The 18,890-nt window shown below is 40.7% G+C and overlaps 1 protein-coding gene across 2 annotated transcripts; it reads right to left on the bottom strand.

Annotated features, from left to right (window-relative positions):
- Positions 1-822: 822 nt before the first annotated feature.
- Positions 823-18,694, bottom strand: inka2 (inka box actin regulator 2). Of its 2 annotated transcripts, none has more exons than XM_046028491.1 (2): positions 18,585-18,694; positions 823-4,035 (listed from the first exon to the last, which is right to left on the bottom strand). In XM_046028491.1, the coding sequence occupies exon 2, from the start codon at positions 4,027-4,029 to the stop codon at positions 2,779-2,781; it is 1,251 nt and encodes a 416-aa protein (XP_045884447.1). In that variant the 5' UTR covers positions 4,030-4,035; positions 18,585-18,694; the 3' UTR covers positions 823-2,778. The 2 variants fall into 2 exon arrangements, with proteins under 2 accessions (XP_045884447.1, XP_045884446.1); XM_046028490.1 differs by lacking the exon at positions 18,585-18,694 and adding an exon at positions 14,532-14,762.
- Between the last annotated feature and the right edge of the window lie 196 nt (positions 18,695-18,890).

Raw genomic sequence — 18,890 nt, 5'->3', positions numbered from 1 at the left:
CGAGGAAAACATTACTGTACTGTGCGAAAGAGGTGCTTAGATATTTGCTCCCATTTCAAATACAGTGAGGCGGACAAAAAATACAGAGTGCCTAGTTATATCGGACAGCAAGCAATGTGGTTACAAGATTTTAGGAAAAAACATTACAAACTTGAAGTGACATATCAAGGCTAACCACCGGGAATTGAGGTAAGTTAATTCGAATTAAATCGAATTCAGCTGTATTCGAATTTATCTATATGTGAGATGAGTGAAATAAAGACTAAAATTATGGTTAATGACTAAAAAAAGACAAAGATAATTTAGATTTTCTGATGACTAAAATCAGACAGTCAACTAAAACTTGGAAAAAAAAATAGTATACAGTGGACTAAATATGACAAACTAACAAGGACATTTAACACAGGACTAAGACTAAATTTTAAAATGGGTTACAAAATTAACACTACTCTTGGCAAGAAAGTGAATAAGTGTAGGTGTGTAAATAATCCTTTACAACATCTTAGTGTAACATTTGGGAAAATGAGTGCTTGTGTGGGTTATACTGTAAGTAGGGCTTGGTGATCACTGACAGTCCGTCCTCTTTATGTCAGTTAGGGTAGGCTAAATAATATGAACAACTTAGTGTAAATTATTCCAAACTACTGTGAACTAAAAGCTAACAATAAGAGAAAATACTTTTATTAATATCGTGATACTGATTTCAACCCCTTTTTCCAACCATATTTATCAGGATGTTGTTTGACTACAACTATTCCATGACCCACCAGTCTAACAAATTAACCAATTGATATGCAAAACTAAAGTCAAGACACAGTAACATTTCTTTCTGAAAACAGATTTAATTTACAAAAAGTCAGTGACAGTTTTATGGTGCACATGACACAGAATCACTACTGAAGGTTCGCAGAACCCTGATGAAAAATGGTGTGGAAAATTACACTTGGACAACTGTAAATAGGAAGAAATAAATGTTACATTTACATACACATACTGTGTGATATGACATCTCAGACTGTGTCTCATGGCACAACCTTCTCAGCAGAAACCGTCTGTGTGTGTGTGTGTTGGACCCTCTGAATGTGCAGTATGTATTGACCTGAATACTGAGACAACACCATATGGATCGACTGACCAAGACACTCTAAAGACCGAAGGCCTAATCCCTGCTGGCTAAGTTGATTGGTCTGGGTTCCCTTTTTTAAAACGGAGTGAAATTAACAGTTTTTTTTCTCCATAACAATAAGAAGTTAGTGTATCAGATTGTCCTTGCATAACAGTGGTCCTCTATAAAAAGAAAGTATTTTGAGTCTGAGCGGGCAGTGTCCTCTGTAATCCTGAGGGAATCCTGATATTTATGTGAATTTGTGAAGGAAGCTGAAGTTCGTTCGTAACCGATGCTGCATGAAATGGAAAAACACAGAAACTGTTCATTATGATACAAGAGAATAGATACTGTATGTCAAATATTAACTCATCAGATTGTGATTTAAATACAACTGTGGTGATGTTAACATGTTGAACTGTAATATTACTGTGACATATTTATCTGTGTAGATTAATGAAAACCATGCGATGGGACATTGCAGTAAATGTTTGTTATTGCTGCTGTTTGGTTGATGACAGTATGTACAATTTTCAATACATTTACCTTGCTTCTGTCTGATCGAGATTACAGATATTTACCTTCACTCTCAACTGTCTCATCCCTGTCACAGCCCTGTAATGTATTTACCTGTGTGTGTGTGTGTGTGTGTGTATATACACAGTATGTAACAAAATTCAGCTCATCCACAAAGCTTTGAGATTAAACAAGCCCGTTTTGCATCTTCTTCGAGCTTTTGGCGAATGAGCTTTACATAATGACTGGATACCAGATGGCAGTCAGTCAGTAGTGGCTGTGCCATCTTTACCCCCTCCTCTCACTGCGTAACAACGAGGAGGACTGATAGTTGACTCAACACGTGCCATGTCTACACGGCAAATGAGTATTTCCATGACAGCAAGCACAACTATTGCTGATTATGTCTTTCTAAGCAAGATGAGGAATATTTTTTTTTTTTAACAGTGTATTTGAAACCCATTTAAATGCACCATTGTCTCATAGTTTACTCCTGTGTAACATTCATTCCCTGAGCAAAGTGAATGAGACCGACAAATTCAGTTAAACCTGAGTTTCCAGGGCGTCAAGGCCTGTTGGAAACAAGAGGGAGCTTATGACAGTTTAGTGGCAGTGCGTTCAGTAATAGCTGTTTGTAGCATCACTTCTAAAAAAACATTAACCATGCAATCCAACAGTTGGTGTTTCTATTCAAAGATGCAAAGTAGTTAGATATTTCAGTGTGTTTCCTGTAGCATACAGTCGTTGTGAAAAAGTCTGTGGATGGAAAGATCTCTGATGATGGTGACATTCTGAGAGCGATGTCCATGTCAAAGTACCATCTTGTAAGACATCCAGAGAACCCAGTCATACATGCACGCACGCATATGAAGAAATTTGAATAATACAAAACTTTCCTTAAAAATGTCTCTCTCTAACTCAGACACTCTCCAGCACTCACACGCCTAGACACGCACAGCAAACGAGTTTTAGGTTTTAGGATTGTCAGACAAAATGATAATCTTGTGGGTGTGAAGCTCATCGGTTCATTTTTGGAAGATAACTGTGTCCAAACCTCTCATTAAGTTATTCATTCATCCCCCTCCAGCACAGCCAGAATCCCCCAGCACCTGTCACTCACTCAGTCTGGCATCACTGGCAGTCTGTTGGCTTCACTGTCAGACCCACACAGCTGTGTTGTAGTCAAACAAGGGCTGCATTTTCTCCAGACCAGTCTCTGGCTGTCTCCTGTCTAAGTAAATCCCAGCAAATGGCTGCTGGTGGGCCTGGGGGAAGTAGTGTTGGTGGTTCCTCTCTGCTTCAGCTAGATGCGGACACGGCCTGCCTTTGCCCTGCTGTCCGCTTGCCCAGAATGGCAGGTAGAAGCTGCCTTTTGAACTTTTAGAAACCAGTTTCTTATGCCTTTTGAAGAGGTCACCCTCTGGCAGTTCAGGAGCCATCCAGCCAGGCCTCTCCTTGAGAAGCTTGTCCCTGTCTGGCCTGACGCTGCGCAGGAACTTCTTGAAGATGTTTGTTGTTAACGAGAACTTCCTGCAGATCTCCTGCGAGCGGCTGAGGCGGAGAGGGTGCGCTGGTGTGTCCGGTCTGTCCGCCCCTCCATCAGCTGTCCTCTCCTCTCTCCTCTTGTTACTCTCCTCTTCTTCCCCCTCATCCCTTTCCACCTCGGGCAAGTCCAGCCAGTTTCCCACGAGGTCGGCAAAGACGTTGTCACCCAGCACTAAGGGCTGACGGTTGCGGCTGCGGCTCATGAGCGAAGAAGTCCAGTCGCTGCCGTCGTCTGTACTGTCCTGGGAGTAGTCACTGTCCAATGAAGGGCCCTCTCTTGAGAGGCTGTACAGGATCCCGGGGAGGTCCACCACCTGAGCACGACTGGGAGCCTGTGGATGAGTGTAGGGCTCTGGCGGAGGGTTTCCCACCATAGGTCCATAGAAATCCACCTGCGGGGCGGCATATCCCGACCACCTCTTGGGTATAGACTCAAGGTCATTCTCGCAACGTGCACTTCTTTCACTTCTTTCACTTCTTTCACTTATCTCACTCTCAAGGCTGGATGCAGAGGAGGACGAGGTTCCCAGGCTGCTTCTGTTTTGAGACGGGCTCCTGTCATCTCGGCTGAAGGTGTTTCTGCTTTCCAGAGACGGCCTTGGACTTGGCATCGGACTGTGGCTGTGCTCCTCACGCATGGTTTGGCGAAAGCAGGGTCTGTGATAATTGCCCGAGGTTGAAGCCGCTGTAGCTGACGCTTCAGGAGGATCTGACAGAGCAGGATGTGGGAGTCCTCTGTTAATGGGCCGACCTGAAATATCAAGGTTTTCTAGCGCTGTCTGAACCTGAAGAAGCTTGAGTTCCTGGAGGGCTCCCATCATTGAATTCATCTGAGCGTGGAGGCCATCTCCGGCTTCTTTCATAGACACCTGCAATGGAGACAGAGAGAGTGTTAAAAAGATGATAATGAGAAACAAAAAGGTCCAGTTTGGCTGAGCAACTGAACAACTTGTAGAGGCTTATTGCATTTTATTGCATGAAAGTTAGACATAAGTAGGCTTTTCATTCTGCGTCACTCATCATTTGTCTCAGCATCAATACTAATCTAATTACAGACCATCAACTGGCAATATTAAAGGCATTAAACATGTATTAATGACTAAAAATTACAGTATGAGTCCTGTCTCTGTCGGTTAGACTCTTGTATTTTTCAGGCTGCGCACCTCGTTTAATTATGGGTCATGTGACCTAGTTTTGGATGACAGGCCTGGGTCCCATATGGCCTGCGTATGAGACGAGATCCATCCAATGACAGCTGTAAAGCAGACTAGCTTGCCATTTTTTTTTCTGTTTTTCTTTTTGCATCCATCCATTTACTTTTTTCCATATTTGCTCCCTCCTCCGAGCTCTTTGTCTATACTCTTACTTCTCTCGGTACGACAGTAATCATACACTCGGCTTTTATCCTCCTCCTCCTCTCTTTCTGCTTTCATCTGTTTAAGAGCCTGTCATGTGACCTGGACTAACTGTCTTCTCCTGAAGGTAGACAGTCCAGAAGCAGCATCGTGACCTGTGTCTTAACTTTGAGGCTTGAATCATCTCGCCCCTGGACCCAGACTTTGAATCATTCTCATAATATAACAGGTTTATCTTTATTTAAGAACATGTGCAAAGGTAGCAAGTGATTCATGAGTAAACCTGACGAGAGCCCTCCCTTTAAAAAAAATAAAAAATAAAAAAGTGTGGGAAGATGCTCACTCTTTTCCCTAGAAACCAAGCTGTCTTTCAGGAACAACAACTAACTGTCAACTGAACATAAATGCAGTTTATTGCACATAAAAACAACAGGCCTCTATCATGACAACAAAAAGCTACTTTTAATTTAAATATTCCTTTAAAAATGGAAAAACGAGAACCTGTTAAACTCACAGCTCATTCTATAACTCAAATAATAGAAATTTTTAGAAATCGAAACCTGCACCTTACCTTCTATAACCCCTCAACAAAGCAGGAGGTAAACATATCCCTGTGTGTCTCTCTGTTGTTGTTAGTCTGCACCTCTGCCAGCCTGTCACTGTCTCTCACCTTTCAAAGGGATCAGTCTGATGGCCCCTATATGTATCTCTCTCAAAGGCGGGGGGGGGGCACCCCTGGGTGTGACAGCCAATCAGCACTGCCCGTCTAGACTACCCCAAAACAGCGGGGTGGGGGTGGGGGGGGCACTCAGGCGGAAACGGACTGACAATGAGAGGATAGAGAGGGGAGACAGCGAGTGAGAGGGATAGTAAGAGTCAGCCGGGTGAGTAGAGATGGAAAGAGGGAGAGGAGGGAGGAGACTTGTGTGATGGGGAGGGATCCCTCGCCATATGTTTACATGTTGAAGAGAAAACTGTTGATGGATTTAATTATGGATCACACCATAAGAACACATGAGGGGGGTTATAGATGGGAGAGAGGGGGGTTAGTTATAGTTGTAACAACTGTGATATTTAATCTATAGGGAGCAGTTACTGTGTTGAACCCCGGGTGGGAAAAGTAGCTGTGTAGAACAACTGACAGCACAGCATCATAAACAAAGCAACCTATAAGCACCGTGAGAGATGGAATTATTGCAGGATTTGGGTTTTGTGGGAAAACAGGCAAATGTAATGGATAAGAAAAAATCTTGGGCTACATTTAAAATAAAAAATAAAATTCTAGCCATGAGATAACAAGCAAATACCCATGATATTATTGTTGGACCCCCAATATGTTCAACTTATATTGAATTCTGAAGTAAAATGTTTTAGGCTTTAGGAATGGTAATGCCAGTTTGTTGGTCGCCTGGTCCAAAACTTTGGTCCAAACTGAAATATCTCCAGACATTCACGGTCCCCCATAATGTTGACTTTTGTGGTTTTTGGTGAAATGTCAGCAACAACAATTTCATACATTGCCACTAAACTTGGTAGAGAAATTTATGTCCCTTTGAGAATGAATGGTTATCATTTCAGTAATCTCTGAGGGATTTTTGTCCAAAGGTTAGTTTGTTGAAAAACTTTGGCTTATCACCAAACTAGCTAAACTAATAACATTGTGATGAGCCTCAGATTTACTTTGTGTTTAATGCTAATTATCAAATGTTGCTAAAATGCAAAACTAAAATGGTGAACATAGTAAACATTATATCTGCTAAAAATCAGCATGTTGGGCACAGCAGTACTTTGAGATAAGTGCTAACATCAGCATGCTAACATGCTCACAGTTACAATGTTAAGTACAACCTCATAGAGCGGCTAGCTCGGCTGTAGACTCTTAGTCTACTTTCTAAAATATATAAATAATATTTGATATTGCAAAACTTTTTAGAACAGTGACACTTTCTTAAAATACTAAGGCCAAAACTAATGATTCATTTTATAAATACTTAAATTTTTCTGCCAATTATTTTCTCGGTTAATCATTTAATCTATATAAAAAAAAAATGCAGTCCCTGTTAGGCCTACAATCTCTCTTGGTATCCCTCCTTGATAAATTACTTAATTGATCATCTGACTAAGCAATTCAGCACTATGTACTCAGAGGACATTTACATGATCTGTACCTCGACACTTATCCAATACAATAATGCACCATTAACATTAAACCTGTGGGTTAAAACACTTTGCTCATCACTAACATATGGCTGAGTAGGTGCACAGGGACGTGAATAGGTCAGGTAATAGGCCTATCAATGCACATGCTGGGAAACAAAAGCCTCTGAGCTTCCGGTTGGCTCACTAATTTAGGCAGCAAAGGTACGTGTAATTAGCACAATCAGGTTGTCTCTTGTCTTCATGCTTTCCACATATGGGTGACTTCATAAGCTGTAATTGCTTCTGTCCCAGGAGAGGCTGGGAAAGAGCGCATAATTAAGGTTTACTTTCCTCCACATCAAAGGTCAACAAGTCTGAAGACAAGATGACGTGCAGATTTATGTATTGTTGTTACATCTTCAGAGGCAGACATGTGGCTTCAGTGAAGTTTATGCAGAAATCAGCTGAGGGATTACCGCACCCTGAGCTGCTGGTGAAATCTGGACCACTTAAATGTATTAAATCTGTTTTTGAAATATTATCTCCTAAGCAGACTATTCTCATGCAGTCTAAAAGGACCTCACCTGTTTGCACATACTAACCAAAACACCCTAATTTAACACTCACATGCAACTTTTCCATTATCCCCAAAACTCAGGCGTTTCCTCTGGTTTATTTAAAACACACTGTGTTGTTTACTGGCATTTCTATTCTAAGGCAACATATTAATAATTCATATTGTGCCCTGGGGAACAAACTGAGGAACGGTAGTAAACTAAACCCTATTATTCCACTTTTACCATGCCAACTAACTCCAGGCACTCCACGTCTGCCATTTCAAAGCTGAACTTTGTGGCCCAAATATGTCAGCCCTTTCAGCCTTCATTCTGGCGTCTGCTCAGGAAGCTAAAAGTGACTTTACAATAATGTCCTGCGGCAGTTTCTAGTTTAAACACAGATGTTGTTCATCCTGAGATGTCTCACTTTGTCTCGTAATGTGTGACTCAGCTCAGGGCCTAGTTAGCACAAAGACACCGAGGACTCAGACCTGCCAGAACTTACACAAGCACCTTAAGGTCTTACCCAGAAAAAGAAAGCGATGAGGAAAAAAATGGCAGTCTAATCTAATTTGATAAGAGAACTGGGATGAAATTGGGGCTGCAGGGAATTGCAGTACTGCCCAGAAACGCTGGCATCATTAACCCAGCCTTGTGAAGTTTAGTTAAATCTTCTTTTTGAACAAAAGCCTCCAAACTATTTCAGCCATTGAATCCATCAAGCGTGCATTTCTATAAAAAGATCACTTTAAAAAAGCTAGCCAAAATCTGCTGAATGAATGGAAGAAGAACCCCCCCCACACACACACACTCACTACATCTGTCTGCAGTGATGCCAGCCAACCAGACATAATTGCCAATTAAGTGCTGGATGCTTCAAAGTTTAAGAACAATGGCTGCAGTCTTAAATTAATGTTGGATGGAGGCGTATTAAAATGTTCTGGCCATTTTAATTAAAACATTTTAATTCTGTATTTTTATATTCTATAGATCTGTCTACTGTGAAGATGCATCCAGAAACTATTCAGTATGCATGCAAGTGAATTAAATACCACAATAAATAAATCAATGCTTCTCCTCTGCTGTCGGGTGAGATCGAGCTGTCTGCCTTTCTTGCAGCCTTGATATTAACTCCTTTATTTATGGAGGGGAAAAATAAATGCACTGTGCAAACACATTGAGCTCACACATCCACACATGTCCAGACGTGCCTCGTTTGAATGAAGTCTGTGTCTTTTTTTGAGGCATGTATATGTGTACTTGCATGTTGTGTTTACTGATATACTCTAACTGGATTATTAGGTGAGAAATAAACACACAAACAAGAAATCGAAAACAAACTGCCTCTCTGTTCTGGCTATGAAATACAGGCTATTCACTGTTTATTTGTTATTGGCTGGAGGGGGAGGAAACAGTGAGGCCAAGGTTATCAGACCCAAAAGGTCTTCCTGTTTAGAAGGAGCTGGCCGGCAGCAGCAGCTAGCATACTCCACCCTCCCTCCAACTCCACCCCTAATTAAAAATGAATGGTGGGGTGTCAAGGACGGGAATGGGGTCTCTGTCCGGGGGATACAGAGGGGGTCTCTGTGACTACCCTGCTGGACACGCCACAGACCGCTGTGGACAGCACCCGAGGTTACAATCAAGAGGCCAATAAAGCTGTGGAGCATTCACTGAAAGAAATAAATTACTGTGCACACGGCCATGAATGCCTCTTTGATGAAAAAGGTTATATGGTGACTCTGTCCGAATGTCCTCGGGGTCACGTTCAGGAGGAGGAGGAGTGTGAATAATGTTCAATAAAAGAGAATGAGACACAGATACCTCTTCTGTGATGTCATGACAGATTGGTTGTGTGTAGACATCCACGTCCAGAATTTTCTTCTTGTAATAGTGAATATGTTGCTGTCCTTCATACAGTATAATAAGTCCTCGCATAAACTAGGACTTTAAACCTAAATCACAAAAAACATTTCCTCAACTATTGCCACTGATACTGTATCTACCCTGGCAGTTAGTTGGCAGTTTTATATGCCCACATTTTGAGATATTTGTCGGTCAGTTTTCTGCCCCCACCACAGTACCACCCAAAAAAATGACAAGCTTCTGTCGTCTGTGCAAATGGCAAAATACAATGTCTATACTGAACTTACAAGTTAAGTCTTTTAGTGGCCATGTGCATTGCTGTATGACAACAAAATGTCAGACTTGGACACAGTAGGCCGCTTTCATACCAAGAGTCAAGGTTGGTTTCTTTTAACTGTGGCCATGATCATTCCACAACAAAATGTTTTTAATATATCCCAAATCTCAGCCTGTCCCTTACATTAGTAGTTCTTTTAACCTTAACTAAGTATTTTTTTCCTACACATCCTGCGGTTGAGCGTGTTGGTTCATTATCAATAAATGTAACCAAACCTTATGGGGTAGATACGCCATTGATATGCCACCATGCCGAAAGGGGTATCGCATCCAAAGGAATTAGAGTAAAGAAATTATGTATTTTGTCATTAATTCTGGAGGACTTTTTGGATTAAGATGTCGGTGTGAATATTTCTCATTGGAACTACTTTCTACCAAAAAATATAGTTCCTGTGAAAACTCCTCATGAGTTCTGTGGGTTATCCAGAGCAAAGGGACCACTGTTTCTGGATAGAGACGATGCTCCTGCATTTTTAATGCATGCAACTTCTACTCCAGATCATCCAGGTCAATGCATATCCTCGGTTATATAGGGGTTGCATCAGAAATCTCAGAGACCAATATCCCAAAAGCTTGGCAAATAAAACCAAACTGTCAAGAAGAGGTAAGTCGAAATAGTTAAATGGGTGAACTGTCCCTTTTTTAAAAACAGAATCAATTTAAACCAATATATCACTGCTTCTATGACCTCCTGTCCAGCAAAGACTCCTTGGCGGCCTTTTCAGAGATGGGAGGTGGTTTAATAGCTTGTTTCCTGCTACAGCTCATTTACGCCGAAACAATCCTGCTGTGGGAGACGCAGGATGATTAGGATCCATGTCATCATCTTTGGCAGATGATATTTGGAGACAGTCTGGGACCCAATCTGTTATCTTCCTGGTTGAAAATCATCACTGGAAACAATAACTGTTAGCTAGATGCTTGATAGAGGAGCAGTTGACGTCAGCACCTTGTGTGTGTGGGCAGTGAAAATGCATACGGCCATATCTCCAGCCCACAGTTGTAACATCAAGTGTGACGTTAACATTGCAGAGACCTCAGAAACTCTCCCCCGCCTTAGACTAACATAAAAAGCAGTGTAAATCTAGAGAAGCATTTCCTGATGAAAATGCATGCGAGTAGTTTGGTTTTTGTGCAGCATTATGAGCATTTGACAGCTCACTGAGTTCAGTGATGTATTGGGAGTGAATGGGCCACCATAGGCCTTAATGAATTATATTATCAAACCCACAGCAATGTGTTATGTATCCACTTTACTGTACATGTCTTCCTAATGTGCTTATTTACAGTTGTTGCAGTGTGGAATACAGAGTGTTTTGGAAATTTGAAGTTTGTACATTATGCTAGTGCTGAGTCAATACAATGGGAGTAAATGGGCCTCTGTTACATATATATAGTGCTTGGATACACTATACAACACATATTCCACTTTAGCAGCAGAACAGTTCCAAAAGTCCAATTTATTTTAGCCAAAGAAAAAGCAATAATGTAAGACTAAATGTAATCTGAAGGCCGCAAAGACACAACAACACGAGAGAGCACAATATTGATCTAAATCTCAGTGAGAGCAAATACCCACGAGAAATACTCCACATATTTTTGTTCAAATTAAAGCAAACAGAGGAGAGGAGACACACACATCTTGATCTCAGACCAGCGGGGTCACACGTGTGGTTACAGCAGCAGCGTTATTAATCACTCAACTGTCTTTTGAAACAATAAATCCTGAATTTCCCATAATTATAAACAGGCTTTGTGAAAAGGTTAGCAGCTCCATCTCAAACACAATAATCACTCATGCAAAACCCCAGAGCTGGGCCTATTTTAGCTGAGGGGAAGGAAGGGCAGGTTGGTGAATAGGAACCATGAGGGAGGCGCCAAACAAACAAACTTAAAGTTAGACCACACTACACTGCTTTGTGTTATGTGTATGGTTTTTTTGATCCCACACCCTAAAGGTAACAAAGAACATAATACGCTGAGGCACACAAGCTTTCTCGAATACACTGAAGGTTTGGCACCTGTGTGAATTTTTCTCAGATTTCATGATCTCATGCTTGCCGGCTTTGCTGTTGAATTCCAAGGTGACAGTCATGTTTGGAAATGCGCCCCAGGTGTCACAGGGATAAAGGAGTGAGATGTATATGAAATCAGCTTCAGCAGTCATGACACCAAAAGGTTTGACTAACGCTTTAATGTCTAAAATTCTGGTGTTAAGCAGGTGTGAACCTTACATTTAGACAAGATGACTCAAAGGCATGTTGGCGTTTGTGTCTTTGACTCTTAAGTAGGCAGAAAAGGGCTTATGTTGTGTTTTTTTTTCATGACTCTTTGTCTGGATGAATAATGAGTCATGCATGAACTTAAAAATATTTCATTGTTACCATGATATCCTCAGGATTTCTATGGAGCCTTGCAGTGCTTTTTAAAGACACAAATGAACCATAGCAGCCTGTTGACAAACTCTGTTTTCAGAGACAGACATAGAAAAGACGATGATACATTCCTGACTTGAAAACAAACCTGCCAGCTTTCAGTTTTAGCGTCACTGGCATGGTTGGATGTGGTTGGGCATTAGGAGGAATACACCCAGGTGAAGGATCAAATGTTCAAGTGTAACCTAACACTACCCCGCACAGACTGACCCACCTGACCCCTGACACAGTGGGCACACTTTCGTATGACACTCGTCGTCTTTTAGAGCTGTCAGTGCACTGAGGTTCAGGGTGTCTATGTGAAGCTCTGACTTCACAGTTGTAATTTACTTGACTTTTACATAGGCTTTGAATGCCATACTCAATTTCTATAATGCTACAGACACTGCAAACTAAACTAGATATATTTTCTTCTTCAGAGAAATCTTTCAGTACTTGTAAGGAACTGTATCAAGGTGAATATTTAAAGGACCATATTAGACCTTTTTTTTTTTTTTTTTTTTTTGAAAGTTTCAGCTCCTTATTTAAACAAAGCTGCTAAACATTTTCAAATGCACGCTGTCAAGTTTTAGGTCTTGGATATATTTTACCACGTGTACCTGGCAGTCATGAGTGTCCATCCATTTCCATACGGTATAAAAATCAATTAGCAGACTTTTGCCTGGTTCCAGACCTTTTGAATCGCTGCCCGCATCTCTAATTTGAAGTGTTTCAAAAAGGCCTGGTGCTGTGCTCATTGACAGCTCCCCGTTTTGAAGGTGGGCTTAAGAATGAGGATAATAGACAAAAAAATTGCCACAAATAGATGACAAGTATGGGTGACACACCTTTACGTCTTTTTATGCCGAAAGAAAAAGAAAGGGCAACTTTCTGGCATGGGTAATGTAGTGCAGTCAGATCAATCTGGAATTAAGCTGTGGTATCACAATAACTACTTAGTTACTAATGTAACTTTGACAGAATGAATCAAAACTATATATCAAGTGTGGATTACATAACTCGAGCGTTTCAACAGTCTGCTAACTGATTTTCAAACAATCAGATTTTTCAAACAATACAGAGATTAATGGAAACCAATAGCTTCCTGAGACTGAAAATCCACTCAAATGTCTTTGACACAGCAGCATTTACAAAATATTTCTTAAAGGTGGATGTGATTTGTGGTAAATTGACATGCAAAACAACTGGCATGGTCCTTTTTAAAACTATCGCAGCCTTTAAATCACAAGTGGTTTTGAAGAACTGTTTGACTCTGCATCGCAGGTGTACGTTGTTGTTAGATGTTTGTGATCTCTGTGTTGCAGATGGAGCTGGTTTACCACTCTCCAGTGAGCATTGGGTAAAAATCTGTCACAGTTGAAAGAAAAGTGACAACCTTGGCATAGACACCCCTTGTTTTCTGAACAACAGATTGCATCACACATGGTCCTGTGCAGGGGGAGACTGCCTTGGCTTTTTAACCGGCATCTGCTCTCCGTTCTCCCATTTGATCCCCGGCATGGCACGACACTTTTTCTATTATGTTACCAAACTGTGATATGGCAGCTATAACACAACATGTCCTCCTGGCATCGACGTCTACTCCTAGTGCCACTTCACAGACATGTGGCTAATTTGGAGAAGCAAATCAAGAAGTCACAAAGCAGCCATGCGAGGCTTTTCTGCGGTCCAGTGGCTGGATGGAAAGAAAAAAAAAAAAAACTGTGCGCACTTTGAAGATGATTCCAAATGAAATCTGTGCCAGTTAAAGCTCCTTTGAAAATGGGTCTACAGTGTGTCACTGCCAAATAATTTGGGTGTGAGGGTGCAGCTTACATGTTTTGTTTTTACATCTCAAAGACAGGGGCAAGAGATAGCACTCTAAATTTGTCCCCATCAAACACATTTTGGAGGGGATACATGAACATAGCACATATTATTAGCAATATGATTAAAGTAAGACCTCAACAGTCTTTTGTGAGGCTGCAACTTATCATCTTTATCAATAAATCTGATAATTATCTTCTTGATTAATCGATCATTCATTTTTTTCTTTAAATTGTCAGCAAGCAGTAAATACTCACATTTAAGGAGCAGGAACCAGCAACTTCTGGGCATTTCTGCTTGAAAAAGTAAATCAAACAGTTGCTCTACTGCCAAAGCAGTTTTCTGTTGATGAACTACTCCATTAATCAACTGATCATTTCGACTCTATCGCAACAAATGCATTAAAATATTGTGATTTTTACAACCATTACTTTTTGGAACCATCAGGCTCAAAGCAGTCCCCCTTAAAAGAACAGGAAAAACTGTCTTGAACTCATTAAGCTTGAAACATCTGTCCCAGATGCGTGGACAGAGAGGAGGAGGATATGTACACATGCCTCTGGTGTGCCCAAAGCTTTAAGCCTACACAGATTAATGCGATTTTAAAAAATACACATACACCCCCAACTGAAGCTAAAAACCAGAATATCAGAGAGATTGTGTGAGGACACACAGACATGCTAAGACAAATCTGATTTGCTATTTTCAATATTTTGAATGAGAAATCATTTTTTTTGTTTGCGCGTCCATACGCGTGCCAATTAGCACATTAAAATGCTACACGTTTAAAATGTACATTGATAAAGTAGAAAAAAACATGCTTGACTGCTGATAGCAATAGTAGAAGTAGAGTAAATGCAACACAACATACCAGTTCTTGCTTCAGTCGTCTCAGACACGCATCCATGTTTTTGCATTCTGGTTTGGAGAGCTGTTGTTCCATTTTTGGAAACACGACAGTTTTCAGATGAAACGCTTCGCGAGTCGAAGCAGCTCGAGCATGACTATGAAAGCTTCCTGCTGGGCAGGAAAATTAGAAATACACTCTCGTAGGGAGCAGAAAACAATTTGCGATTGGAGATGCAAATCCTGTTGAGGAATGTGCGCGCGGCTCGTAATGACGCGAATCCTGTAATTAAAAAAAAAAACAACTGCTGACGAACATGCGTTTACTCCAAAAAACTAAAATGAGGTCCTTCTTGCGGCTGCATCCAGAGTCTCAGTCCGTGTGTGTGTGTGTCTCAGTGGCCGCTGCTTGTCGCTTCTGCGTGTGTGTGTCTGCCCGTTTCCCCCCCTCTGCTATTTTCCCATTCAAGAGGAGCGCTTACGTTGCTCATCCAGTTTCCTCCAATGAGTGAGCCTCTCGAGACGGACTCAATCTCATTCAAACTAGGGTAAAACGGAAATCCGTCATTTATTATGGACGAGTAGATTTATCCACAGCAGCTTGTAATCATTTCACAGATATATGAAGAGAAGGACTGAAACATCTGGAAGTAGGCCTATTTGAATCAAGGCTCAAGGCTCAGATGGTTCGTTCCACTGAAAGTAAATATCTCTACTCTGTAACACTGGCAGACTGTAGAATAGGTTCTGCAGCCATTGTTGCAGCGCATTGGACTGAAGGAGGAAGTTAAAGGAGGATGTGTCTAAAAGAAACCATATGTGTCATGAAAGGAGCCATAGGGACAGTTTCCTGGCCACCTTCACTGCGGTCAGAGAGGAAACACCTGAGCCACAGGGTTTTGTTGCATGACCCGGACATAATACTTTGTTAGTAAGGGAAGGAAGAAGTTGCATATACATGGTGCCCAATCTGAAATCTGTTTATCACGCCCTCCCTTAAAATATAGATTTGACATTGCTGAAAGATGCATATGCAGTAGAAACATTCACTGACAATCTGAGAATGTCAAGGAAATAGGCTATATGAGGAAGGAAGAAAATTCAGGTGAAACTGCTTAAATAATCCAACTACGATGTTTACATTAAGTGAAATGTGGTCTATTCTGAATTCACACTTTAGCACCTGTTTGTATGCCTTTTAAATAATGCCCCGCTCTATGGTGCAGAAAATGTGCACGGGGTAACATGTAATGCACCACATACATGATCAAGTTCATCCAGTTCTGACCTTTAGTTGACAGTCACTAAACGTGGTGCCCCCTGACCTGCTTCTGTCATCTGGACGTTTTAATATCAGGCCTGATTTTGGTGATGTATCCCAGATGGATGGACTCTAAGAAAGAGAAGGAAGTAGATCTAACTCAGAGAGCGATGAAACGGGAAAAATGAATGAATCATCTTAGTATAACTTAACTCTGAGGAAGAGCTTTAAATGACGTGTGTGTTTTTATTCTGTTACCCTTTATAAATATTCAAAGTGTTCATACAGCAGATAAATAACTTATTTCTGTTTGTTCAGCGTCATTTTGACTGCAGCTTATTAACGCCGTTCATGTCTGTGTTTGTTCTAATGATGTTCAAGCGAAAAGCTCAGATACAGTAAGTGATGCTTCCCACTCTTTGCATTCATTCTTGCCAAATGCAGTAAGATGCATTTGGCAAGAATGCATCGCCTCTTTATGATTTCACAAACATCCACCCCTTCCTCTCTTTGTTGTTTACACTATTTTTTGTCAATAAAATGTCAGAAAATAGTGAAAATGCCTATCACAAATGTCCACAAACCAAAGATAATTAAACGAAAGCAGCAAATCAAAATTTTTGAGAAGCTGGGATTTTGGGGTATTTTTGCCCAATAAACTTCTTTAAACATTCCAGTTAATTTTCTGTTTATTAATTAATCGTTTTAGCACTAACTTAAAGGAGGACAGATTGTGGATGACAATTTATCCACAATTTTTCTCCAAACAGACGAAAACATGCAATGAAATGTATTGGTTGCTGACACAAATGGATAAATCTGCCCGTTTCAGTTGCTGTACTCTATATCTTTATCAGTCAAATGGGGAGATGATGACATGTTGGTCAATTGAACAATCAGCTTGAGGATTCGCAAAACGATTTCATCCCAAATGTGACCCCAACCTGCAGCTGCTTCTCCTGCATGTGTCCACTTCCACCCAGCTGTCAGCATGAACATATACTGGTTCAGGAAGTGTCTCCTCAGATCACTCAGCAATGAAACACATGCAGCAGCAGCAACTGTCTTAACTATACATCACTGCAGACAGAAAGTCTTATCGTTTACGTGACTCAGTGAGTGTTATGACTTGTTTTGTTATCCTCATGTTTTTTGTGTTCATGCGAAAAATGAATTAAACCACCCATGAAAGACGAAACATAATTGTCCTTGCAATTAAACCGCTCTGTATGATATTATGACTTGTGCTGCAGTGTTTTGGTTGTAAACAGAAACGGCTACAGATCCCGCTGTCTGGGCAAAATAACAGAAGAGATTAAATCTACAATGAATTTACTTGTCCAAGAATAGAAAATAAATGAGTCTGCTATACATCAGTTTGGTTGCTGATTATCCCAGTTGATATACTGGGGTGGAAGACTTAAGACAGGTTTCATTTGCCACTACTATTTCCCATGTGGATTTTTAAAAAATTTTTTTTAGGATCTGTTCCCTAATTCAAAGCCGGAGTTAAATGTAAATTCACCAGCACAAGTCAATTAGTGTGGACTGAGAGGTAAGCGTGACTTCAGGACTAGTCAACCCTGTTTGAAGTTAATCTAAATGATGCATCAGGTCTATTAATGGTCTTACTGTGCATGTGAGAGTAGTTATCTCTTTGTGTTATGTCACTTCTCTGTACTGTCATAGTCAAGGTGATGTGCTTTCATGATTTATTTATTTTTCATGATTTAAAAGAAAGACCAGGGCATGGGTGTAAATTTCAGCTAACAGTTGGTGGGGGGACAGTATTTCTCAAAAGCAATTTTTGAGTGGGACAAATAATCCAGCCAAAATTGTACTTGTATAGGATACGTGTACACATATGGAAGTCTTACTACTATTTTTCTGGCCAACAACACAAAGCAATAGTTGTTTAGATATGACTTAAGTTCATAGGTTCACCATGTGGTCATATTATCCTAATACTAAAACTAATATGCCATTTAACATCATAATGCGCAAAACCCAACACAGCGGTAGATCTACGGTATTAGCCAAACAATCGGTTAACACACAGGCTTATCGCTGTGCTAGCTGTAGTAAGAGATGCACAGATTACATTTTTCCTGGCTTATTCCAATTACTGATTTTTTTTATTTGTATTTTGTAAAGGTGTCACCTGCCGATTCTGATTTTGGCCGAACCTGAAAACGGAGAACTATTACTGTCAGCATACTCAAACATTTTTGTAACGTCTTATTGGAAAAATCTATTTTTATGAGCATCCGCATCAGCACAAGTATAAATGTTGGCTATTCATACTGATGTCTATTCAATTGTATGGCCATAATGAAACATTGATTATTAAATAACAATCGCATTTTCACTGGAAAGAGCTGTTATAGCCTACAATCCAACTGAAAATAAATTGCAGTAGCCTATAAAGTAGGCCATTTTAAAATATATTTTACTTAAAAATATTTCAAAGAATACATATCTTATTTCTAATCTCACCATTTTAATTCTACTTAATTCTCCACCTTATTTTTGTGTTTAATCAAACTACAGTAATCTGCTCACCTTGCTTTTCCCTTCAGACACACATGCAAACACCTACACCTGTGTGTCTCTCTGTCTCTCTCTCTCTGTCTGCTCTCACTTTATTTGTCAGCTGTTTTATAAAAGACAACTTGCGTTTCGTACTTTTCACCCGCGATTCTGTTTTCACAGCAGCAGGTAAGCCGCGTGTGGAGGAGGCTTATTGTTAATTACTGATCGAGACCACCGTGGTATGATTGACGACATCACCAACAGCTGTGTTCACTGTTGCTTTACCTGGTCCCTGCTTTAAAATATCCATCGTTGTCTTCAAGAACACGTCTGTCTCTGGGTGTTTCTCTGCCGATGTAAATAGTGAGCATTGCGTCTTCGTGACTCTAGTGAATACCTTTGTGTGTGGCGGTGACATGAGGTTAATGTCTGTGCACACACGAAACACGGCACATTGCAGCATGTTTGTAACGTTCAATGTGACCGGCAGAAAATTGGATATTTGACACTGCTTGGCCCCGGTCAATGGTCAGGGCCGAGTGTAAGTGGAAAAAACCCAGCCTATTTCAGTCCCAAGCTGATCAATCACCG

The sequence above is a fragment of the Micropterus dolomieu genome, linkage group LG18 (genome assembly GCF_021292245.1).
Source record: "Micropterus dolomieu isolate WLL.071019.BEF.003 ecotype Adirondacks linkage group LG18, ASM2129224v1, whole genome shotgun sequence".
In the NCBI taxonomy this organism is placed as follows: Eukaryota; Metazoa; Chordata; class Actinopteri; order Centrarchiformes; family Centrarchidae; genus Micropterus; species Micropterus dolomieu.
This window is presented reverse-complemented; position numbering and strand designations above follow the sequence as displayed.